Here is a 25,926-nt window from a genome sequence, read left to right on the forward strand (position 1 = left end):
GGCCTCTAAAGAATTGCTTTAAAATGCAGTTTCTTATGACTTATTTTCAGTCAGTGTAAAAGATTTGCAGGCCTGTTTTTTGTACCCACATTCCCGGAGTCACGTGACAGTTTCTCAGGCGGAAATGGGTTAAGAAGCCCTGGTATGTGACATATGCCACGTGGTGTGAGTTGTGACATGTGTGTAGAATGGAACTTGGAATGCAGGACAGGTAGGCAGCTGCGGAGGTTCCAGACTGTATGGCTGCCTGGTGTTCTATAGCCTTCATTTGCAAGGAGGGGAGTCTGGGATCTAGGTGCTGACTCTAAACCTTGCTCGTTCTGTGCTCGCCTGAGGGTACTTAGGGAGGGGGCTAGGCTCCGCAGCGTCTCAGTCACCCGCCCACTCACTTTCTTTTTCGTTCAGTCACCCACTTACTCCTCCAGCACTCAGTTACTCATTATTTACTATTCCTTCACTCGCTACATTCACTTATTCATCTGCCCGTTCGTTTGTTCATTCATTCACTCAGTCACTCAGTCACCTGCGTATTAATTTAGTGAGCATTTGTTCACTCATCTGTTTTACATATCATTTCCTTGTGCATCATAACTCAGCTTCATCCGCTCGACAGTCATTTATTCTTCATTCTCCATTCATTTACTCGGCCACATCTTTGGCATTCAGTGCCATCTCATTTATTATCCATTCTCTCTTCTGTCGTGCCTCCATGTTCACTGGCTCATTCACTCATGGTGTCTTCATTCATTGAATCACGTGTGTTCTCACGCTTGAGTTGCGAGAGGCACCCCGAGACGGCGCAGGCAATGAGGAAATGGAAAGGTCTTGAACTCTTCTTCCTGGGTTCGTGTAAGCATCGGTGAAGTCAGCAACTGGGATAAAGAAAGGTTCTCTCCGTTCATTCTTTGGGCTTGGTGTGGCATTCCTGTCTAATGGGTCGTAATGATTGCGGATGGCCCCAGCAGCACCAGAGTCCCAGAGAGACTGCCCTGTGTGACCGTGTGGACAGTGTGCCTGTATGTAAGGCTGCTGGACTCTTGTTTTTTTGATACTTGCTGATGATGTCATTACAGCCAGAAACACCCCTCCAAGACCCGGGGAAGTGGTGCATGCAGGGCTCTGGACCATCTGTCTTGTTACACAATGTGGTACAGGCAGCTGGAGTGAGTTTGCAGGGCTCAGGTTCTGACCTGACATCTGCTGTTGAGTCCCTCTAAATCTTGTTTCTCAAGCAGGACCAGCGTCAGCTTGCATATAGGGCTGAATCCTGAGAGCAGAATTCCTATCTCCAGGTCACTTAACAGGCCCAGGGCATGCATGACCTTGAGTAACCGGTTAAAGTAAGAGAGAAATTAGGCACAGGGGAAGGGCCATTGAGTGAGAAAGAGTCCCCTAACCCAGTTTTTCTGACATGCAGTCACGGCATGTTTAGATTGAGAGTTTCGCTGCTGGGTATCAGAATGTGAAATGTCCTAGCCGGAGGAGGAGCGGCACTTTCCAGAATCTCAGATACAGTTGGAGGTAGAGGAGGGAGGTCTGTGGTTCACTCAGGTACCAACCTCCTTCCAGGAAGGGGACATTGGCAGAGCCCAACTCTACATCACATGTGCAGTTAGTTACTCTGCATCCTGAGGAGGGAATCATGCTCTTCGGAGAGGACTGGAGCAGTACGGACCGTGGGCATGCCCTGGGGAAGGCAAGTGCTGAAGACGGGCAATTTAGTACAGCAGGGTAATTGGCATGGTGGCTCTGAGAGCCAGTGCTGACTTCATATGTCGTCTCATCTCATTCATTGTGTCTGCGCAATTTGGAGGTCATTATTTCATCACATGCTCGCACACGCTCGCAGCGGCAATCTTCACAGCCACTTTGTCTTCACAGGCCTGGGTGCCCTTTAATTAAACAAGCAGTTCTTGGGGCGTTGGGCCCCAGGAAGTTCTGAGTTTGTACTTAGTTTGTTGTGGATCTGTCATTACATTTTTTTTTTTTATTCCAGTTATACTAGAGATTACACTGCATTTCCAGAACCTCCTAAGGCTTGGTATAAACTCACACTTTCTAGGCACCTCCCAGGCTTTTTGGGATTAATCTGCCATGTGTTTTCTTCTTTTAATGTGTGCACATGTGTGTACATGCATGTGGAAGCCAGAAGTCAACCTCAGGTCTCATTCCTGACTTCCTTGGGAGCCCAGGAGCCATCTTGATATGTGTGTGTTATATATGCTTATGTGTGCCCGTGTGTGCGTCATGTGCTGTTTCTGCATGCAGAGGCCAGAGGAGGGTGTCTAGTATTCTGCTGTCACTCTCTTTCTTATTCCCTTCAGACAGGGTCTCTCACTCAGGCTGGAGCTAGGCTGGCAGCCAGTAAGCCTCAGGGATCTTCCTGTCTCTGCCCTACATAGCGCTAGATCCAGGCATGTGCACACATGGCTTCTTACACAGGTACTGGGGATCCAGACTCTTATCCGTAGGCTTGAGTAGCAAGTGCTCTTACCTGCTGAGCCCTCTCCTATCTTATCTTACTTTTCCACAACAGGGACTCATTAGCCTAGAGCTTGCCCTACAGGGTAGACTGACTGGCCGGCCATAGAGCCTCAGAGATCCCGGTCTCCATCTGCCCAGTCGGAGAGGTGCTATGTGTGCCATTCACCTGGCTTTTAAACTATTTTTATTGTGTTTGTTCTTTGGCAATTACATACACATATAGTGCATTCTAATTACTTTCTCCCCCACCCTTTTGTCCCCTTCTTGTCAAGCCTTTCTCCTCTCTTCCTTAGTCCCTTTCCTAGATTTATGACTTTTTTCACCTCATTTCTTTCTTTCTTTTTTTAACTTTCATTGATTCTTTGTGAATTTCACATCACGCATTCTGATCTCACTTTTCTCCCCATCTCTTCACATCTGTCCTCTGCCCTTGCAAGCCCCCCCCATCAAAACCAAATTTAAAAGAAATTAAAAAACTAAACAAAAATAAAAAATAAAAACAACAAAAAAGAATCTTGTCATGGAAATTGTAGTGTGGTCCATTGAAGCACAGATTACCCTTTTGCCCATTCATCTTTACTTGGAAGTGTTCATTGCCTCAAGTCATTGGTCTGGCTTGAGACCTTGGGTTTCTGCTGTACCATTAATAATGGGCTCTCACTGGGGCTCCTCTTGGATATCCTGTCCTGTGTCATGGAGACCCTGCTGTTTGGATCTGTAGGTTCGTCTGCTTCACATGCTCCCACGTTCCTAGATGAGGTGGATGTTGGGGTGGGCCAACTCATAGCCCTGGTTCTGGGCCTGGGTGGTAGCCGGGTTGGCCATCTTGCTTAGCTCTCCCTCATTGCCTCTACTGGGCAAGCTCGCCAGCTGTCTTGGCTAACTCACCCAGTGCATCCTACAGCAAGGAGCAGGGCCGATTCTCCTGCTCTCGGACCCTCAGATCCCGGTCCCCCTTGGTCACATCACCAGGGCCAGCTCTGTTCATCTCAGTTTTTCATGTGGTTTCTGGTGACAGAGCTCAGGACCTTGTGCTTGCACTTTACCAAGTAAATCATGCCTCCTCCTGTAGCTGTGCACACCTGTCTGGTCTCTTCTGTGACAGAATTGTTCTCTTATGTACTCAGTATTAGTTATGAACAACTGATGTGTTCATCCATTGCTTTTAAATCTTTCCTGCAGTTTCCTGACATTCTTTGTTCTTTACCTGAAGATCTCTTCTTTGTATTCCATTTAGTATCGTTTGTCAGTGATGTCTGTGTCTAAAAGCATCTTTATTCTTTTTTGTTTGTTTTTCGAGACAGGGTTTCTCTGTATAGCTCTGGCTGTGTAGGAGTTCACTTTGTAGACAGGCTGGTCTCAATAAGAGATCCGCCTGTCTCTGCCTCCTGAGTGCTAGGATTAAAGGTGTGCTCCACCGTCGCCTTGTCCAAGATTATCTTTTTGGATCTGAGTTTTTTAAAAAATTTTAAATGGTGGGTTGGAGAGATGGCTCAGCGGTTAAGAGCATTGCCTGCTCTTCCAAAGGTCCTGAGTTCAATTCCCAGCAATCACATGGTGGCTCACAACCATCTGAAATGAGATCTGATGCCCTCTTCTGGCCTGCAGGCAGACACACAAGACGGAATATTGTGCACAAAATAAATATTTATTTATTTATTTATTTAAATAAATAAATATTAAAAAATTTAAATGGCACTGTACTCTAGTGTGATATTCTTTTTATCTAATCTTCTTGGGTTTATATATCTATTTTTAAATTAGAGATTCATTTTTTTGGAAAATTGGATGGCGTTGAATTTTGCATATTTCTTTGATTTCATTCGTTATGCTTCCTACTTCCAGAAACCCATTTACAAATAGGCTAGACATTGCCCACTGTCTTCTGAGTCATTAATTTTTTTCTGCATATTTCTGTCCAGATTTCACTCTATGTATTTTCTTTCTCTTTTACATATGTATATATGTGGTATGTGCGTATATGTATGCAGGTTCATGTGTGTGGATGCATGTGTGAAGGTCTGAGTTGATGTTAGATGTCTTCCTTGATTACTCTCCACCTTATGTAGTGAGTCTGGGTTTCTCCTTAAACCCAGAATTCTCTGTTTCAGCTGATCTGGTGTCTTAGGATTTCTATTGCTGTGAAGAGACACCATGACCACTGCAAATCTTATAAAGGAAAACATGTAATTGGGGTTGCTTTACAGGCTCAGAGGTTTAGTCCATTGTTGTCCTGGTGGGAAGCATGGCAGTGTGCAGGCAGACATGGTGCTAGAGAGGGAACTGAGAGTTCTACATCTGGATCCACAGGCAGCAGGCAGAGAAAGACTGTCCTGGTTTGAGCATTTGAAACCTCAAAGCCCACACCCAGTGACAGGCTTCATCAATAAGGACACACCCACTCCAACAAGGAGATACCTCCTAATAGTGCCACTCCCTGTATAACCCATGGGGGTCATTTTCATTAAAACCAGCACATTTGGAAAGCCAGCTTGCTCTGGGGGTCCCCAGTCTCTGGTTCCTACACTCTGGGATTACAGACAGGTCACCCTGTCCACCAACTTTTACATGGGTTCTGTGAGTCTCCGTGCTTGTGGAACCAGCTCCTTCCCTGCTGAACCATCACCTCAGTCCCAGTCTGTGTATTTTCTATGACTCATCTTCCAGTTTGCTAGTTCTGTCCTTGCCCATATCAATGTAAAACCTATGTATTGAATTCCTAATTTTAGTTTTTAGTTCTATATTTTTAGATTCTTTTTCTACAGGTCTTAGTTCTGATTTAATAATTCATTTTCTATATTTTCCTTGCCATATACGCAGGCAAAATACCCATGTGTGCGCACACACATACACACATGTTCACCATGGCATACAGTGCCTGGGGAAGTCAGAAGAGGGTACCGACAGCCTGACACTGTAGTTAGAGATGTTGTGAACCACTATGCAGGTGCTGGGAATCAAACCTTAGTCATTTATTTATTTATTTATTTATTTATTTATTTATTTATTTATTTATTTTGGTTTTTCGAGACAGGGTTTCTCTGCAGCTTTAAAGCCTGTCCTGGAACTAGCTCTTGTAGACCAGGCTGGTCTCGAACTCACAGAGATCCGCCTGCCTCTGCCTCCCGGGTGCTGGGATTAAAGGCGTGCGCCACCACCGCCCGGCTAAACCTTAGTCATTTAGAAGAGCAGCCAGAGCTCTTTTTTTTAATGGAAGATTTATTTATTTATTTATTTATTTATTTATTTATTATGTAGTCAGTGTTTTGCCTGCATGTATGTCTGCACATAAGAAGAGCACACCAAATCTCCTTATAGATGGTTGGGAGCTACAGTGGTCTCATAACAGATGGTTGTGAGCCACCATGTGATTGCTGGGTATTGAACTCAGGACCTTTGGGAAAGCAACCTCTGAGCCATCTCTCCAGCCCTGCAGCCAGAGCTCTTAACCACTGAACTCCCTCCAGCCCCTAATCCTGGTTCTTTTTAAAGTCTGTGTCCATTATTTGGGATTATTATTACTATTTTTTTGTTGTTGTTTTGTCAGTTGGTCTTGTTCCCCTGTATGGTCACTTATTATTGATTTGTTTAACAATTGTAGATAAACTCAAGCTCTGGGTGATCTATCTCCCAAGCCCTCTCTTTGAGACAGGGTCTCATGCCTCAGGCTAGCCATGTACTTTTTTTGGTAGCCAAGGATGACCCTGAGCTCCTGAGGCCCCTGCTTCTACCTCCAGTATTCTGGAATTGCAGGCCTGTCCCACCTGCACTGGCTAAATTTTTCTTTTTTAGAGATTTCCTTTGCTTCTAGAGGTGGTAGAATAAGAAACCATCATCTTAGTCCAACCTAGAATTGAACTGTTCAAGGCTGTAGCTCAGCCTCTTTGAGGGCCGTTGTCTCCTGACTGGAGTCCTTTGGAAGGGCAAATCTGCATGTTTACCAAGGCTTCCATTCTTTGAGAGGTCCCGGGTTCTGGTTTCGCCTTCTCAGCCCCGGTAGGCTGGTCTAAGCCCAGACCCGGCCTCCACCTGCTGCCTTTGTGCGGAAGTTCTGACGTGGCACCATCCTGTGCAACTGGAGTATGAGCTGTGCCATTTTCATTGAGTGACCGCGTTAAAGGCATAAAAAGAACATGTAGAATACTTTTTGTTATATATACCATATATATATCCAAAATAGTCTCTTCTAAACATATGATCAACATGAAATCATGAAGTGGAATTAAAGAATTTATACTCCCCACTTTTGTGATACTGGACATCAAACCTAGGACCTTGCATACTTATGGCAAGTGCTCTACCAGGGAGCCATAGCTCCAGTCCAAGAAATTCTTTTGAAACCACACTATTTCTAGCTACTGCATATTACAGTGCCTCTTGGTTTGCCTAGCCTCGTTTCAAGGGTTCACTATCCACAGGTATGTTTTGTTTGGGGACATACAGCGTTCAGAGGATGAACAGTGACAAATGTGGACCACCCTTCCCTCCAGGAGTCAGAGCTATGACATCACGATGAGTGGAGCTGATGGCTTGTCTTCCGAGCATGTGTACTGCTGTGTACTGCACACCTGCTGTTCTGGACCTCACGGTCCTTACAGATACTAGAGGCCAACAGGACTGGAGAGCAGGCATGGGTAGTGGGTCCTTTCTCAGCCCACAAGGGCTCTCTTTGGCTTCTGTAATCCTGATTGATGTTGCTGGAGACCATCTGCCCACGTCTCTGCCACTCTGCCTGCATCTTAGGGCAGTGTCTGCCTAGAGGGACACCTTGGGTGGTCATGCTCAAAGACGTCCTGCTTGAAGCCATTCCATGGTTCTTGGGTCCTTGCAGCCTGACCTCCAACAGCCATCTCAGGTATTGGTGGGATCACTGAGACCTCTCAGGAACTTTGGAGAGGGGATAGAATACAGTTAGCTTCCTTCTGGGGGGTGTTTTTGTGCAGGGCTTATTAAATTTTGTATATTTGATACCCTGGATTCATAGATATATAAAACATATATATATATTTTATAAAGAAATTTCTTTCAGCCTGGTGGTGGTGGCGGCACACGCCTTTAATTCCAGCACTCTGGAGGCAGAGGCAAGTGGATCTCTGGGAACTTGAGGCCATCCTGGTCTACAGAGTGAGTTCCAGGACAGCCAGGGCTGTTACACAGAGAAACCCTGTTTTGAAAAAACAAAATGAGAAAAAGAGAGAGAGAAAAAAAAATTATTCTAAAATCTTTGGTATGCCTGTAATTTTGCCATTCATCAAAGACAAAAACCATACTTAAACCCTGATGAGATGGATGTACTTGTTTGATTTTACATAATTAAGTCTTGATGAGTGTTTGATACTGCAGGACACAGAGCACCTTCAACACTTCTCAGACTTGACCAATATGATTTTATAATTATTGATGCTGAGAAGCACTATTTTACAAAAATATATAGTAAAAAATTATGGAAATATGCCTATGGCCTTTTCAGAAATTGTTAGAAATTCTGTTTTAACCTCAGGCCAGAATTCATTGAATGATTTTTATTATTTCTCTTATTTTTGAGATTATAACATAAATTATATCATTTCCCCTTCTTGCTCCTCCCTCAAATTCTCCCCTGTACCTATCCTTGCTCTCTTTCAAATTCATAGCTTCTTTTTTTATTAATTGTTACATGCATATATGCATATACATACATACTCCTAACTATAACCTGCTCAGTCTGTGTCCTCTGACTTCTAAGCATGTTTTCAAGACTGACCATTTGGTACTAGATAACTAATTGGTGACTCTTCCCTGGAGAAGACCTTTTCCCCGTCTCAGCATTCTGTAGCTGCCTGTAGTTCTTTGTGTAGGTGTGAAGTCTTGTGGTCTTCCCCCCCATCAACTTTGGCGTGTCTCTTGTCCTTGCACTGCTCTTGGTTGGGTGGCCATGTTGGTGAGACTCCATGGGTGTAGCTTCTGACGTTGCTGGAAACACAATCTCACAGCCAACCTCTTTATGCTCTGACTCTTCTTGCATTCTTTATTTAAAAAAAAAGAAAGAAATACAAGTCAGCAACTCAAACAAAAATTTTAAAATCAAACATTCAAATACAATGTGATCCAAAAAGATGCTATTTTGATACTACTTATATGCTAAGGAGTGACAGAAAATATTTAAAGTCACCGTTTTCCATAATTAAACCGCTGTGTTTCTGCAAGAGCAGAAAATTTTGAACGTACAGGGAAAACATTGCAGTTCAAAACATACTGTAGTCTGTTAGCTGTGCACAGAATTGGTGGTTGTGGCAGCAGGCGCAGTGCATAGTGCTTGTGCACTGTGTTCAGGACCAAGACTGAAGTCTTGTGAATTAACACCAGCAAATGCACTACTGATTCATTGGGCATTGGGTTTTGAATCAGTACATGGCCAGTGCATTGTAAGCCTTTTAAAATTATCTTCCTATTTTTAAATTATATTTATTTTTGTTGTGTGTGTGCTAAATGCAGGCACACACATGCCAGAGCGTGGCTGTGCAGGTCAGAAGACAACTTGGAGGAGCTTGTTCTCTCCTTCTGTAGGTTCCAGGGAACTCACTTGTTGAGCATCCCACTGGCCTCATAAACCTTTTATTGTTGCCAGATTTCTGCCTCCTCAGTCCTTCTTCAGCTGCCCCATTTGGAGTTGTCACACAGTTTAAGAAGTGGGGTCTTAGAGAAGTGATCCAGAACTGGGCTTGCCACAGCTGCAGATACAACGTTTCCCAGCCTTTTTAAAAGCGCAGAGCCTATGTCTGGCCATCAGCTTGTATAGAAGGGTGTTGGCGGTGTTTTTTTTTTTTTTTTTTTTTTTGCATTCTGGCTGGAGCTCCACGGCTTCCCGTACAATGTTAAGACCCTATTCCACTCATCCTTAGATGCCCTGAAGTTTGGGACCTGGTATAAGGATGGGGCAGCTGCCTGGTAAGGTAGGCTGCCAGAGCCCAACCCCCAAGGGAGTGGGGCAGTCCTGCCAGCCTGGCGTCTGAAACTGGCTGAGCAGAATTCCACAGCCTCACCCTGAAGGAGCTGTCCCTGCTGACTGAGCTGTGCTAATCCTGCTGACCCGTGGCTGTGATGCCATCCAAATCTATCTTTAGGTGACCCTGCAGGGGAGAGGCTATGAGATGGGGCCTCCCCTTTCTAGAAATCAGATATATGATATGTGGTGTGGTCAGCTCAAGGGGAACCAAGCCCCTCAGGTATTAATCAGCAAGGTACAAGATGGGCCTCAGGAAGGGTTTCCAGGGCAAGGGGAGTCTGTAAATTTTTTTCCATGTCTTTTTTTTTATTTTAATTAATTTTATTTATTTTTAAATTTTATTTATTTGTTATGTATACAACAATCTGCCTCCATGTATGCCTGCAGGCCAGACGAAGGCGCCAGATCTCATTACAGATGGTTGTGAGCCACCATGTGGTTGCTGGGAATTGAACTCAGGGCCTCTGGAAGAACAGTCAGTGCTCTTAACTGCTGAGCCATCTCTCCAGCCCCTCCATGTCTTGCTTGTACTCCCAAGTCCCTATCTTTATGACCTTCCTGGTCTAAGCAGTGTCCAGGGGTTCCAAGCTGCTTCCTGACTTGAACGTAACGCTGACATTCCCTCAGGAAAAGTAAAGTCCTCTTCTATGCGTGACCCTCCTCCATGGTGGCCCTCTTTTGTGATCCCCCCAACACAATTGCCCTCCTTTGAAGTGACCTCCCTTTATGGCGGCCCACATGTATAGTGTCTGTTTCTGTTGTCAGTTGCCTGCCCTCAGTGCGGGGCTTCCAGTCATGGCCAGGACAATTTATGGCCGACATTCAGGATGGGACAGCTATGCTGACTTCCAGTCTAGCTTTGAAGAGCATTGAGTCTTGTTGAGATCAGGGTGGTGCTAGAGATCAATGCCCTCAATCTCTTTCTCACAATAGCCTGGATAGGAAGGGTCCCTAGATGTCCCTTTAGGGGTTGTGGTATATATGTGTGTCCCTTTCATCTGCAGGCAGGGTTAGGATGGATGGTTTCCAGAGAGATGACTTTCTGCCCCTTAGCTGGCCTCTCCAAACATGTTTGTATTATCTGTTCCAAGGATGGATTACTTATATCCACTTACACCCTGGTCCCCATTGGTGAACACACTGCAGGTGGGGCTGACTACTCTCCCAGACGGCCTGAGGTAGCTCTTGGTGGCAGTGGGGCTAGTTTCTCCTCATCCTCTGTCTCCACAATAGCACACGGCACCATGAACGCTTGGTAACTTTTTCTGAGGGCAGCAGAGATGTTTTCTTCTAGAAAGTGGCTGTGGGTGGCAGAGTCACCTTTCACTTCAGAAGTGTCTGTCACTCCTAGGCTGGCTCAAGGCTTTCTGCTTGTACTTGTTACTGATGATGCCAGTCCCTGGGAAGGTGGCCAGGTGGCATTGCTCAGGGTGAAGTATGGGCTGTGGCTTAGGTCCTGTAGGGCCGCCACCGGGGGGAGAGGAGGCCTTTGGGTGCTGTCCTCAGGAGTGTGAACGCGCTCTAGTTTTCTCTGGAATTGTAGGTCGACTTTGTAAACTGTAACACCTTTACCTGGAAATGAAACGCCCACAGGCCATGTCTCCAGCTCCACCTGTTGTTCCTGGCGTGTCCACCTGTTTCTTTGCTCAGCTGCTCTGTTATAGCTGAACCGCAGGTGCACAGGCTCCCCACTGGCACCTGCCCTCCCTCCCCCAAGAGTGGACTCATCCCAGCTAGTGCTATACTCTTCCTAGATGTGGGATCACTGCTCATCTCTTGGTATTGAGGGGATTGAGCTGATGGGTCACCGTTACCCCATCTGCTTCCTGACTGCAGGACTGAGGGTCTCCCTTGTTTAAAGGAGTTGTTTGTAGGGTCAGGTCTCTCGGGTTTCTTTGGTGAGGGAGAAACCTGGTCCAGGGCACATACTGAGGTTTGTTCTATTGGATGGGGGCTTTGATCTGACAGAGAGTACCTCATGGTAATGTATCTCTTATTTCTAAAGAAGGCAGGGAGTCCTTGGAACTCTGGTCCACTCTGACTGCTGAGTGCATCTCGAGCTTTCACTGGGAGGGTTGTAGCATTTGGGTATGGGCTTGTAGGCTAGCATCAGCTGTCTGGTATTCAGGAGATAAAGGATGGCTAACTTCTCTACCTGCTCTGTCTAGTGTGGCCTCAATCACTCACCTGTACCATTTGAGAAGGCCACAGTGAAATGAAAGGTTGTCTCTAGGCGTTATAGCTGCCTCTCAGACTTACTGGGAAGCCCAAGTCGGCAGTATGTATTGGACGTGTGACTAGGTGGTGTCACCCACAGGCCCTCTGGCCTCCCTCTGCTTCCCTGCTCCCAGTCATTCAGATAACACCTGAATGTTGCTTCTCCCTTCAAGGACTGCTTATAGATCAATTAAAATGTCTGTTCCTTTCCTGTCCTCCCAAGCACTTGGTACTGCAGTCAGCTCTGCCCTGACTCCATAGTGACTTGACCTGCTTATGGAATGGAGATTGTATGGAGTGGTATACAGATGGATTCCCTGTGTAGGTAGAGAACCTCCACAGATGGCATCTGTGAGAGAAAGGCTGGGTATTCACTGTTGCTTCTGTGAGGCCCAAGGCTACTAGGGAAGTGTATGGAGTCAGCCATGCCTGTGTGTCTCCTCAAGAAGGCTCATGTCTCCCATCCACTCACTTTGTGGTCTAGCAATTGGTGCAGACAGCACACAGCTTCATCACCTGGGCCACATTATGGGCCAGGTCTCAGAAGAGCTATTGTGTCTAGATCACCATTCATGTCCTATGCCATCCCCTGCTAACTTTTGTTCTCCTGGTCTTCGTGTGTCCTTCTCTGGACCTTTCCTTTCATGCTGGATGGTGACAGGCCTGCTGTTACCCACAGTGGTCCTCTCTGCCCTGTGACAACTTTAATTTAGGAGATGGTGGCCTCCTGTCCTCAGTGTAGGGACAGTAGTAGCCCTCAGGCTGCCCCATTGTGCTCAGGGCAAGGATGGAGGCTTCCTGATTGGTGAGGTGACTACTGATCCTGGCGTAGGATGTAGGAATATAGGTTCCAGGTCTCATAGTTCTGGGAAGGAGTGTGAAGCCCCTCCATGGCTTACGGACCTCCTGTCTTCTGATTGAGTGGAGATGTTCTCAGAATCTGGGGACATAGGTCAGAAGACAGACTTGTGCCAGGCCTTGATTCTCTCCTGAGATAATTAAAATTCCCCAGTAGGTGCCTGGAACAGCTGGGAAAAGCTCTCCACGGTACAGAAAAGACATCTTTTAAATAGTTTGTTTTCTGTTTGGTCACCTGTGCATTATTAATTCATAATGGTCGTCCAGTTCTAAAGAAGCTCCTCGGAGCCCAGAACAATAGGTACACAAGAGTTTTATTTGTAGAACTGTGTCTCAGAATCTACAGCTTTGTGCTTGAGAGGGCCGGGAGAGTGTCAGAAGAGATTCAGAAAACGCTGCATTATCAGGTTTTGCAGAAGTGAGACTGTGGATTCAGTGGAGTGGGAGGTGACCTTGCGAATGGACTAACTTATGAAGTGGATGATGTGAGAGCTCTCTGACACTTTGATCCCATGGGAGACATTTCACACCGAGACAGACTTGGTATTTCCAGAATGTCGGAAATGGGAGAGGGACCTTGATCAAACCACTCCTGATACCCAAACTTCTGGATTTATTGCTTGCATGAGCCAATAAGTCATTTAAAATAGTAAACTTAATAAGTTGGCATTTTGGTGTTTATATTGATAATTAATCTAAATTACTCTATAGTAGGGCTTGCTTCCTTTCCTTCAGTGGCTGACTGGAGTCCTAGGATCAGGAGCTTAGAGAGAGCCAGGCCTCAAGTCACCTGACACCTGTCATCCTCTCTCTGCCTGTCCTCTCTTCTGAAGAAAACAGCATTATTCCCGAAGGCAGCAAGGCGCCAGACATCCAAGTACAAGATTTCTGCGTCAGATAACCGAACTTCTTGGTGCTCTTGACAAAGAAAGCTAAGTTTGAAAAGTGCCTGCTGGTGCCTTTCCTGAATCTTGAACCCTCAGATTGAGCACATGCTGGACTCACAGGGTAGATAGTGGGACATGGGCACTGACGGCTGGCATCTCTAGGTACATGTCACCCACTGCCTGGATTTCTGGGTCATAGCCCATTTTCTGTTTCTGTCTGGTAGCTGTGAGGAACGTTTTGACCTTGATGGCAGTGTCGTTTCTTAAACGCGGGTTGGGAGGTACACTCTGGCTCCTCGGTGATACGCGTGACTGTTGCCAGGACAAGGCTAAGAGGGGCTGGAGTTCACCCTTGCAGCTGGTATAGGGAGGAGCAGAATCGGGAGCTTTCTCCGCTGGCTGTAGGGGTACCAGGTGTCGGCTGCCAACCCTTGGGAGTATGAGACTAGTTTCCTGAGCCATCCACAAGCGGGCACCCACTGCTGTCCAGAGCCTGTCCCCAGCCTGCTTGCAATATGGCTTCATTTCATCATGTCCTTCCAGAGGCCTCTTTCTGCTGAGACTCTGCCCCTGTCTGTGCCTTACATACAGTGGGGATCCCGGTTCTCCCAGGCTGTCTGCAGACAGGGTTCTGTTGGGGGCCTGGGTGGCATTGACCATTTGTCCCTTCAGCCGTATTTTTGTCTCAGTGGGTAATTACACGTTTATTTTCTCCCTGTTGGTGGCTTTCCCCTCAGGTTTCTTGCTTGCCTAGATCCTGGCTTAGAACAGAGCTAGGAGGACAGAGTAGCTCACCCTCTCAAACATTGTCCCCTCTCTACTCACCCAGCCCACAGACTTCTAGATCACACACCTTCACCTGCTTCAGATCGTGAGGGAAGCAAGCATGCCCTGGCTCCAGCAGGGGTAGTAGACCTGGTTCAAACCCTGGGAACCTAAGAGTGGATGAAGGCCCCGTTTTCCAGGATGGTCTGGAGTGGGCAGGGACACTGAGCCTTCCTGGAATACTGGGTACCTCAGGAAGTGAGGGGGCAGAAGAGACACAGGTGTGCAGTTGCAGCTTTGTGCTACCTGACCAGAAGCCTGCTGGCGCCAGGATGGTGGCACTACTGGGTGTCACACCACTGGGTGTCACACTTAGTGACCCGAGGGAGAGGAATCTTTGAGTAGGCCTGAAGCTCTTCCAGGGACCCCCAGCCCTATTTTGTGAAACTAGTTGGAGCCCAAACTGGGTCTAATCCTGGGTCTAATAGGATAGCTCTAGACCCAGACTCCAGAGCCTTTATTTGCTTTTAAAAAAAAAAATTATTGGGACTAGAGAGTTGGCTGAGCAGTTAAGAGCACTTGTTTTTGCAAAGGACCGGGTTAATTCCCAGCACCCACATGATGACTCACAATGATCTGTAACTCCAGGTATAGGGGCTCTAACACCCTCCTCTGACCTTAGTGGATACCAGGCTTGCACATGGTACACAGACAAACATACACAGCAAAATACTCACACATGTAAAATGAAGAAATTATTTAAAATTTTAAAATTTAAAAATTATTTACTGGGTTACATGAGGTCATTTTCATGGAAGTATATGATACGCTTTGAGCTTATTTCCCCCATACTTCCCTTTGGGGCCCCTTCTCTTCCCAGTGGTTCCCTTTGTTCTCCTAGACAGTTTTGCTTCTCCTTTTCTCTCACCTGTGTGTACATGATTTTATGCGTCTGCATGAATTTGAGCACCCACAAAATGAGAGCAAACCTGTAATACTGTCTTTCTGTGAAGATATAATTCTATGACTATTCTAATTAGATCAGTTTTCTACAAATAACATACTTTCATTCTTCTGTATGGCCTTAAAAGAATCCTCTCATGTTCCTTTGGTTTGACTCAGACCATAAGCACATCCTTTGGAAAGAAGCTTGCCAGCAGTTGCACTGAGCCAGTGTTAGCCAGGGCTAGCCAGCACCCTGCCACACAGCCTGAGTATGGCTCTCTCACCCTCTCTTGGTCCTCAGAAGGCTTGGTTCTCTTCCCTTGCTACAGAAAGACACTGAGCTTCAGGAACAGTAGCTGTGTCCCTCTTGGGCCTGACTCCCTCAGCCATTACCCACTGGGGCTGTTGTGATGGCACTGTGGCCCCGGGCTGCTGCAGGAGTGGCCCTATAGGTACTCTGCACTTTCTAGGCAACAATCTTGCAGACAGGGTTTCTCTGTGTAGCCCTGGCTGTCCTGGAACTTGCTATGTAGACTGGGCTGGCCTCAAATTCAGAGATCCACCTGCCTCTGCCTCCCAAGTGCTGGAATATTAAAGGTGTTTGCCAATAACCTCTGACTTTCTTAATACCAAAAGCCCCCTCTGGTGTGTGTCTCCAGATTGCCCTGAAGCGTGGGTTAAGCCCATCAGACCTGAGCACCCCTGCATGACCCCCTCCCCACCTTGGAGACTGCCATTTTGTCTCTCCTTTGCTTTACCTACCAGTGGTGAAAGCAGTGGAGGAGGATGACTTGCATAATGCATTGAGAGTGGGCCATGCTCAGAAGAGCACGTGAGATCCCATCTTAAATGACCAAGGGGCATGGCACCTTGGTAAAACTTTCTGGTGGCGTGAAACGTATAATATGGTCTCTGCCCCACTTCCTGTCTCACTCCTAGAGGCACCGTGGGTAACAACCTTTGACTTAGGTGTCTTTAATTTATCACTTGTAGCTATTTGGCATCCGTAATAGTGTGCCGGGCTCTGGGTTCTGTAACTAGCAGCACATGCATGCACACACATGCATAAACATCCATACATGCATGCACACACATGCTCACTCACATGGGGAAGGCAGCAGTGGAGACCGTAGGCTACGCGAGGCACCGTCTCCCACTTCCTATTTGAGTTAGTTTCGTTATTTCCAACTTGGACATTGCACTTTGAGCCATATGCTGTTGTTGGCCAGTGTCGGATGCTGTAAGATAGCTTAGACTTTAATGGTGCTCTCAGGCTGCTCTCAAGTCACTAACTAGGCCCATGGGAAGCGAAGTGGAGACAGACTGTTGCTGCCCTGAGAAGGCTTTATGGGGATGTCGAGCTGGCCCAGGATCCACCGTCTTCTCAGCTGCCTCATCAGTGACCCCGAAGATCAATTTGGCTGCATTCCTTTTGTATGTGTTTGCATATGTGTGAGTGGGTGTGGTTTCTGCATGTGTGTCTGCATGCAGGTGCATGTGCCCTTGTAGAGCCTGGAGGAGGATGTTGGGTGTCTTGCTCTATCCTTCTTTACCTTATTCACTTGAGAAAGGATCTCTCACTGAACCTGGAGCTAGGCTGATGGACAAACGAGCTTTTTAACCCTCCCATAGCATGGTGTGTAAGGGGCCCGGATGCATACAACCATACCTATCCTTTTACACAGGTGCTGGGGATTTGAACTCATGCTTGCAGAGCAAGCCCCTTTGCCTACTGAGCTGTTTCTCCAACCCGGACACATCCATTTCTGTTGGCAGTCGCTCGGTTCATGTAGAGGGCATGGGAAGTCACCTTTGAGTTCCTGCACGTGGGAAAGTGAGTCCGGATAGGTTTGCCTTTGGCTGGATTTAGAATTCCTCGTCGGCACTTTGAGGACGCTGCTGCCCTCCCTGCAACCAGTATCGCTGATTCCACTCACTGTCGCCGGGGCCATTTCTTTGCAGATAGGAAATTTTTCAGGCCTCAGGATTCTGAAGTTTCACTGGGACAGATCTAGAGGGTGGGTCAGTTTTCATTTACTGACCTGGCCTCAGTAGGCCCTTTCATCCTAAGTCATTCTCCTTTTAATTCAGGGAAATGCTATTCCACTGTGTATATTTCAGGATGTCTACTCTTAGAGCCACAGTTACATAATTGTCTCCCAGGTAGTTCTTGCATGGCTCTTAATATTTCTCATTTTAAAAACTCTTCCTTTTAGACTTATTTTTCTCATTTGGTCTTTGGATAGTTTTTAACTTTTTAATTTCATGTTACATTTTAAGAATTGAATCGCAGTTTATAAACAGTGAAATACTCATGTTAAAAATTCAAGCTGGGGGCTGGGGAAATGGCTCCGCTGTTTAAATACTCGTCCTGAAAGCGCTAGGAAAAGAGTCTACATCTGTAGTGTAGTGGTTAGTAAGTGGGTGGGTGGGACAGCCTGCTTTTAATCTCAGTACTTGTGAGGCAGAGACAGAATCCCTGGAGCAAGCTGCTTAGCTAGACTAGGCAAATCAGTGAGCTCTGGGTTTAAGAGAGAGAGAGACCTGATTGGGAAAGACAGCCAAGGCCAGATGGGTGTAGTAGCTCACCCCTTCAGTCCCAGTGCTCACAGAAGCAGAGGCAGGCAGATCTCTGTGAGTCTGAAGCCAGCCAGGGCTACATAGAGAGACCTTGTCTCAACCCACCCCACTCTCAGAAGAAAGTAAATGGTTTTCATATGCTTGCATACCTGAACACATGCACATATACATGCTAAAGGAGCACGAGTGGGGCTGTGGCTGTGGCTGTAGCAGAGTGTTGGGGTACCTGAGTCAGGGCTTGCTGCCTGGGAATGATTCCATCCCCAGTTCTTCCCAAACTAACGGAAAACATCTTTCACCACCCCATGCCTGCCTTCCACCCGCCAGGTTCTCAGTTCCAGATCCTGGCCACTCCAAAGGCAGCCCCTGTTCTGAAGGTAACCCCATCGTTATTAGTGTTCCCTATGGATGGTTTCCCACCAGATACACACTTATGTCTGACTTCTTTAGTTCAGCCTGACGCTTTTGAGATTCACACAGAATGTTTTTTGATCAGAGTTTTTTCCCTTCCAGTTGCTGAGGTGTAAACTGTTGGAGTACCGACCGATGTATTTCTGTTCACCTGGTGGGATCCTTCAGCCAAGTGTGGGTGGGGCTGTGGTGAAGCTGTTTGTGTGCCCATCTTTTGAGGACTCGTGTTTCCTTTCTCTCTGTGGATCTTCTCTAGGAGGGGGATGATGGAACCCAGGGCTGGTAGGAAGCTACTGAAGGATCTTGGCCATTTCTGTAGGTTATTTGGTGAAGCATCTGTCTGTCTGCAGGAGTTATGGAAGCTCTCTCTCCATGCAGGAGAGATGCTGTGTATTGTGTATGGTTTCTCCCAGTGTGTAGCTTTGCTTTCATTATCTTAGACAAACAGTGATTTTAACGAACAGAATAGGTTGCCATTTTATTGTCTAGATTAGAGATTAACTTTTTTGTACTTACATTTCATTGGATTATGGGATGTTTTATATATTAAACAAGGCAAGCCCAGCTTTCTGGATGGTTCCTTTTAAAATAGAAGTTTGCTCTTGTATATGCTGGTCTGCTTCCTGGGTCTTCATGGGAAGAGCATTGATTACATGTTTTTGAAGTCTCTGATTGTCTTTCTGATGCTGGCTGCAGTAATGATCTCTCTTGTCTGTTTGGCTTTGTTGATGATGGCTACTGTCTAGTCCCACTGGTGAGCCAAAGGGTCAGGCAAGGGTCTGTGCTGTGGGGCAGGGGTCTGACCGAATGGGTACAGCTGCCATTTCTTAACACAGTGACCCTTGTCATAACCCTGTGGACAACTGCTTCTGTTGGACTCTGATGACATTGTTGGGCCTTCCAAAAGGATTCTGGGGATCTTTGCTTATATTTCCTTTCAGCTCTGATCATCCCTGGTCTATCTCAAACCACCTGCTTCCTGTCTCCTGGAATTCCTCCAGGTTTCTGTGTTTAGTTGTTTTAACAGTTTCCTTTGGAAATAGAAACGCTTCTCTCTTCACACTCCCGTGGCTCTGAGGGGTGAGGCCGGGGAGGCAGGACTAGAAGGTGACTTTAGGCATCAGTTAGGTGGAGCTGAGGTCTCACTGTGCTTCTACAAGTAGGAAGAGGTAACCCTGAGGCCCATGGCCAGAGGCATCTTAGGAGATGAGCTTGGAAACACAAAGCATCCCGTAGGGGCCTGTGAACTCTTTGGGTTTGTTTTGAGTGAGAATCCATTGATGGATTTGGGAAAGGGAAGGGCCAGGGTCTAGGTAAGCTACAGGAGCTAAGAGGGCAGAGTTCACACACCTGATGAAAGTTCCAAGACAGCAATGAGGTTTGTTTTTGTTTTTTCCCTTTAATTGGAGACAGGCTCTCACGTAGCCCAGCTTAACCTCCAGCTTGCTATGTAGCTGAAGATAACCTTGAACTTCTGATCTTCTTGCCTCTAGCTCCCCAGTACTGTGTGGGCCACCAGGCCACGTTCATTGAGTGCTGCGGGTTAACAACAGGGCTTTGTGCGTGGCAGGCAAGCACTGTGCGCACTGAGCTCCATCCTGAGACCACAATGATATGTGTTTACTGCTCTGTTGTAAACTTTGGGACAGCAGATTAGTTCTGATGCCTTGGCCAGGCACCATGGCCCAAGGCCAGGTGGAGTGTGTTTCTTCCTGCTCCAAGGGCCTGGCTGCCTGCTCTCGGGATTGGCTTTGCCAAGTCGGTTCTCCATCATCTTGGTGCTGGTCTCTGGCATGTGTCATCTCCCGTCCACTGCGGCCTCCTCCCCCTACTTGTGTATACTTTAGAAGCAAACTGACCTCTCATTCCTTTAAGAAGTACCCTGAGAGTGAGTGATCACTACAGAGAGCAGAGGCCTCCAAGGTGTTTGGAAGGAAAAAGTGCAAAAGCTTGGCAGCATGGGTCATGAGCTGCTTCTGGCTTCCTGGAGCTATCTCTAAGGAAGGGGCCCCAGGCAGGGGCTGAATCTGGGGTTGTGGGACTCTGGGGGCTAGCAGTGGTGTGTCACTTGTCACTGTGGGTAGAAAGGAAGGGTGGATTCTGCTACATGTCACTGCTGGGGGACACCATTGCCTCTGAGGCTTCTCCTGCTGCCCCCCTCCACATCTTTTGCACTCTCCTGGTAGGAGGGAGAGTTGGCAGCCAAGGCCCATAGCTCCACCCACCCAGCGCACCTGTCTCTGGCTCTAGGACCGGAAGCTCACCAAGCTTGAACGGCAGCGGTTCAAAGAGGAGGCGGAGATGCTGAAAGGCCTGCAGCACCCCAACATCGTGCGCTTCTATGACTTCTGGGAGTCCAGCGCCAAGGGCAAGCGATGTATCGTGCTGGTAACAGAGCTGATGACCTCGGGGACACTGAAGACGTAAGTGCTGCACGCATGCGGGCTGGGGTAGCCTTGGGTCCAGAGCTAGGACAACTAGAGTAGCAGAGGTGTTGGAACGCAGGGTCCATTCAGAGTATCTCTTTTGAGTGATATTCTTTCTCTGGGCCATGGGAAGCCTGTTCCCCAAGTGAGAAGACACAAACCGATTTGCCTTCCTGGCATTTGGCATTTGGCTCCCTCTGGTTTCTCGTGACAAATGAGATTGGTTCTCATGACCACATGACTGTTCCCACTCTCCCTTCCTGTGTGGGACACTGGAAGGCTGTTTACTTCCCAATGACATGGTTCTTTTGTCTGCTCTGTCTGGGACCTTATTTCTGGCCAATGCCTGTTTACCTAGAGGCCAGCCTGGCACGTTCCAGTGTCCTGGAAGCATAATGCCGACGTTAAGGGCCAAACACAATACAGCAAGGGGTTGGGAGCTAGGTGGCCATGCCAGTTTGTCATTCTTCCCTGATGTCTGTACTATGGAGTTAGGGGATGTCCCCTCTGGGAGGCCACAGCTTGGGTTCCTCTGAGAGGCCCTAAGTAGGACCTTGATGTCCTCTGCATCTGGGCAGTGTCATTCTCAGATGAAGATTCGGTGAGGGAGATCCTAGTTCCCACCTATCACTTCCTCCTCCGTGAAGCCAGGCTCGTCACACAGGTACCTTGTAGCCTGGCCTTCTTGACCTTTGACTGTAGGTATTCCTCTGTCACTCATACTTTAGTCTAGGACCCTGCCACATTTGGTGGCCTCTTATCACATCCAGGAGATTAGGGCTGTGCTTGGCATGGGTTTGGTAGCAAGGTCTCCAGTGCAAAGAGCCAGTGGAGGGTGGTGATCCTGGCTCAACTGCCTCTTCCAGGCCTGGATCCTGCTGAGACACCCTGGGTAGGGGAAGAGCTGTTGGCGTCTTCCCTTTCCCTTCGCAGTCTGTCCTACGCAGCTGCCAAATGCATGTCACTGGGCTCTGCCAGACAGGGGCTTCCCAGAGTATCAGCAGGTGAGCTGCTCAGTGAGCTCTACCCTTCCCCCAGGTACCTGAAGCGGTTCAAGGTGATGAAGCCCAAGGTACTGAGAAGTTGGTGCCGGCAGATCCTGAAGGGCCTGCTGTTCCTGCATACAAGGACACCCCCCATCATTCACCGAGACCTCAAGTGTGACAACATCTTCATCACTGGACCCACCGGCTCCGTGAAGATTGGTGACTTAGGCCTGGCCACCCTTAAAAGAGCATCATTTGCCAAAAGTGTGATAGGTGAGCCTGTTTCTTCTCCCTAGACCCAGAGGGGAACCACATGGCATTTGAGGAGCCACTGTTAACTGGTTTTGCTCAGACCTGGTACAGACAGACTCTCTAAGCAGTCTCAGGATTCTGGTAACTCAGCCAGAGGACCTGCCTAGTGGGAAACACGCTTCCAGCTTGCCTGGAGATAACTGGCTCTATTTCCCACTGAGACCCCTTCTGTCAGACTCAAGGCTGGCGCAGTCTCTGCACCATATTCCTGGCTGTGTTGGGTACCGCCAAGGGTGGTGGGCTAGAGGCCAACTTCAGAGCTGTGGCGGACACTGCGGCTGCTCAGGAGGAGGAAGTAGTATTGCCACAGGAATTACACTGCTTGTGGCAGGTGGCATTGGAGCTGTTCCCAGCAGTCAGGGAGAGGAGTACCCCAAGGCTGTGGGATGCAAAGAAATGACAACTTAGTATGTCTGAGCAGAAAGATGGATCAGAGGCCCAGCATGATGTCTACATGGTGTTAGAAGGTGGTGCTGGGAGTTTGGGTCCTTGGCTCCAGGCCTCCCCTCCTCTGAGAGATATCCCTGGCCAACTTTTGGGGGATAATAGCCTATAGCTGTGTGCAAGGATAAGGGGGTCTGGATCATGTGTCCCCAACTTTGAAGTGACTAGCCTGGCATTAGTATCTACCAGATACTGGGGAGGGTTTCGTGGTCGTTAGAACATTGTAGAGGGGTTGCAGTAACAATTGCTTTGGGACTCTTAATTGTCTTGAAACCAGGTGTGCTGATTACCATCAAGGCTGATTACCCACATGAACAGGATAAGGAGTGGTTGGCCTCAAGGCCCCATGAATAGTTTGGGGAGCTAAGGTGGCCTTAGTTCTTGGAGAACTGCTTTATTTGCAGAAGTGTCTTTGGAATGTAATATTTAGGGTAGCTATCTGGGCAGTGGTCCTTTGGAACCTAGATCTCTGGTCTCCTTATCCTGGAAGAATAGAATGGTAGGGAGCTGGGACTGACCTAAGTCTCGGTTTCCTGTCTGTGAAAATAGGTGGGACTAGGCTGGGAAGATAACTAGTAAGAGCCCTTGAAGCATAATCATAGGGACCCAAGTTCAGACCCCCAGAACCTAGATTTAAAAAACCAGGCATTGGGCTGGAGAGATGGTGCAGCAGTTTAAGAGCATGTATTGCTCTTCTAGCGGACCCAAGTTTAGTTTCCAACACCTGTACCAGGTGGCTCACAACCGTCTGTAACTACAGCTCCAGAGGTTTTGGCTTCTGTTAGCACCATCACACATGTGACGCACACACACAATTTAAAATAAATAGTATATGTATTTTTAAGCCAGACATGGTTACATGTACGGCTATAACCCTAGCACTTCAGCAATGTGAGAAGATTGCTGGGACTTTCTGGCCACCAGCCTTGCTCCAGGTTCAGTGAGAGATCCCATCTCAAGAGACAAGGTGGGGACTGATAGGGTAGGACACCAGACATCATCTTACTCTAACCATACACATACACCACACACACACACACACACACACACACACACACACACCATGCACGCACGCACCATGCACACACGCACGCACGCACACACGTACACATACTGGAGACTGATAGGATAGCACACCAGACATCATCTTACTTTTGTGTGTATCCATACCATATACATACACTGCATGCACGCACACATGTATACATACACCATACACATATACCACACACGCACGTATGTGCGCTTCCCTTCACATACAAAGAGAAATGGGTGGGGGCTCAGGGCTGTGGGGGTGTTAACCCTGGCTCTGAGCTCTGCTGAGTTTCTAGCCAGGTTTTATTTTGCCTTGGATGTGACTCCTGATTGCAGGCTTTAGACTCTGACAGGTTACCACCCACCTCAGAAGTAAACATTCAGAGCAAGAATCGCTCCACGTAAGGAAGCTGAGTCCCCATGTCTCTGTGAGCTCTGCCTTTTGGGAAACAAGGCTTCCTTCCCGTTCTTGGGTGATAAGAATAAGTTGAGATGAAGGCCGGGTATTTCTGGTAGGACCAGGAAGGTGCCTCATGAGTATGTGACTGTGTGGGGTGTCCCTTGTCACCCTGGCTTTTGCTTATCGAAGTCCAGGAAGCTAGAGAGGTTAGCATCAGGAGGGTGCTCGGATACTTCTGTGGGGCAGGGGGAAACAAGGCTTACTTACGGGGATTCCCATGGGCACTGACTGGGGAGTCCTGTTCCCCACAAGTGCTAGCATCTGTGCAGGCTGAGGCCAGGTGGGGGCTCCCCCAGGCTTGTACCCAGGTTCTGCAATGGAGCTTCTCCTTCGGGCTGTTAGAAGGAGATGAACGCTGGTTCTCAGGTCACTTTCTCCTCTTACATAATCTAGGGTGCCAGCCCACGGGACGGTGCTGTCCAAATTTAGAGTAGGCTGGACTCAGTGAACTCAATTCGGAAACCTCTTCACAGACATGGCTAGAGTTTGTCTCGGGTGTGTGTATGTGTGTGTCACCCTGGAGCCATTGGTGCTGCAGACCTGTTTCTGCCGCAGCCTTTGGCATTTCCCCTTGCAGGCCCTTGGTTTTTCCCTTGAGTGCTCAGGTTGGAGCCAGCGTCTGCCTGCTGCTCTAGGAGTGCTGTGTATTGTCCCTAAGTCCAGGTGCCATCCTCAGCTTAGGACTGCGATTACCTCAGGCTACTATTGTCTTTATTTTGTATTTTTTAAATATATAGTTTTAAAAAGCCAGATCTGGTTACATACACATCTGTAAACCTAGCACTGCAGGCTACATGGGCTCACACCCTCACAGTGCATTTCTTGCTGCTTTGGAGATCCCCTTGGTCCCTTTGCATGGTCTGAGAATGAAGCGGATACAGTAGTGCCTGTGTTATGTCCCAGGCAGAGCCCTGGTGCTGCAGAGGTGTTTGACCCACAGGGGCCTTCTTGGAGGTGGTAGGGAGCAGGAACTGACTGAGACCTTGCTTTGCTGATCTCTGAAATAGTGGAGCCAGGTGAAGGCCTAGGTATTCTATTCTGGAGACCAGGGCTCAGGCCTCTGTGGGGAGCACACCCTGGTCTTGACCTCTGGGCAGTTTCCAAGCAGGTTTTGTAAATTTGCCCTCGAAGAGTGACATGGGAAAGAGGCCAGTGCGAACTGAGGATAGCCATTCTCAAAGGAGCCTCAGGTCAGTCCAGGATGGGCATGGCATTCCAGGTGGAGAGAAGGGAGGCCGGGCTGTTAGGTACCATGTGGATGTAACAGTAAGCACTTAGGAGTTCCAGGCAGCGTAGGGTCCACCTAGGAGATGGGAGGTGGATTCTGTCTGCCCACTGAGGAGATGGGCAAGGGCCAGTTGTTAATTTGCTCTTGTTATAGAAAAAAACCAAGAAGATAAAGGAAATGTAGGAAATAGAGCTTTTGAGCCCCATGAAGGGAATAATTTGTCTTTCATTACAGACAGGATACAATTCTCATGGGCTATAGGGCTATTGTAGTGTTACGATTAAATGGGTCCCTATCTACTCCACCTCTGCCAGGCTTCAGCATACGTTCTCCTGTTCCTTAGGGGGCAGGGATGCCATGAAGCCACAGCTGAAGTCACTTCTCTATTGGAAAGGAGAAGGTGGCCAGGGGCTGTGCCCACAGGGGTGTTGCCTGACTCTGGCTTGAGGAGCTTGGAGAACAGTGGTGTAGGAAAGTTCCCTAGCATCTGGCAAAACAGCTGGGCCTAAGGTGGGGGTGGGGACTGCCACAAACATCTGCCGGGACCTGGGGATTCCTGGCAGATGTGCAAGGCAGCCTTGGGCCGAGGGTGAGGTAGGTTCTCTGCAGCTGAACATGAAATGGGTGGGTGGGACAGACACCTGGACAGTTGCAGATGTGTATGTGCATGAACACACAAACTAATTATTCCTAAAATTCATATCTAATTAAGTGAGACGAAAAGGAACAATGAGTCAAATGTACCAATGTTCAGGAATTATTGGGGCCTCCTGTCCTGGATCAGGACTAGTTCCAGCTCAACCCGATTCCAAGAGCCAGGCTGTCTGGGGTCCTTGGTTCTTGCTGGTCCCTACAGAGTTCAAGCCCAGGGATACTGCTATCTCTTCACCCTGATGCCATGTG

At 47.8% G+C, this 25,926-nt stretch overlaps 1 protein-coding gene across 1 annotated transcript in view; it reads left to right on the forward strand.

Moving 5' to 3' along the window:
* The window catches only part of Wnk2 (WNK lysine deficient protein kinase 2), a 112,198-nt gene that overhangs the window by 21,879 nt on the left and 64,393 nt on the right, over positions 1–25,926 (forward strand). The window contains 2 exon segments of the mRNA XM_038333561.1: positions 20,383–20,555; positions 21,597–21,817. Of these exon segments, the coding sequence (XP_038189489.1) occupies positions 20,383–20,555; positions 21,597–21,817 (394 nt within the window).

This window comes from Arvicola amphibius, chromosome 6, assembly GCF_903992535.2.
Source record: "Arvicola amphibius chromosome 6, mArvAmp1.2, whole genome shotgun sequence".
Lineage (NCBI taxonomy): Eukaryota > Metazoa > Chordata > Mammalia > Rodentia > Cricetidae > Arvicola > Arvicola amphibius.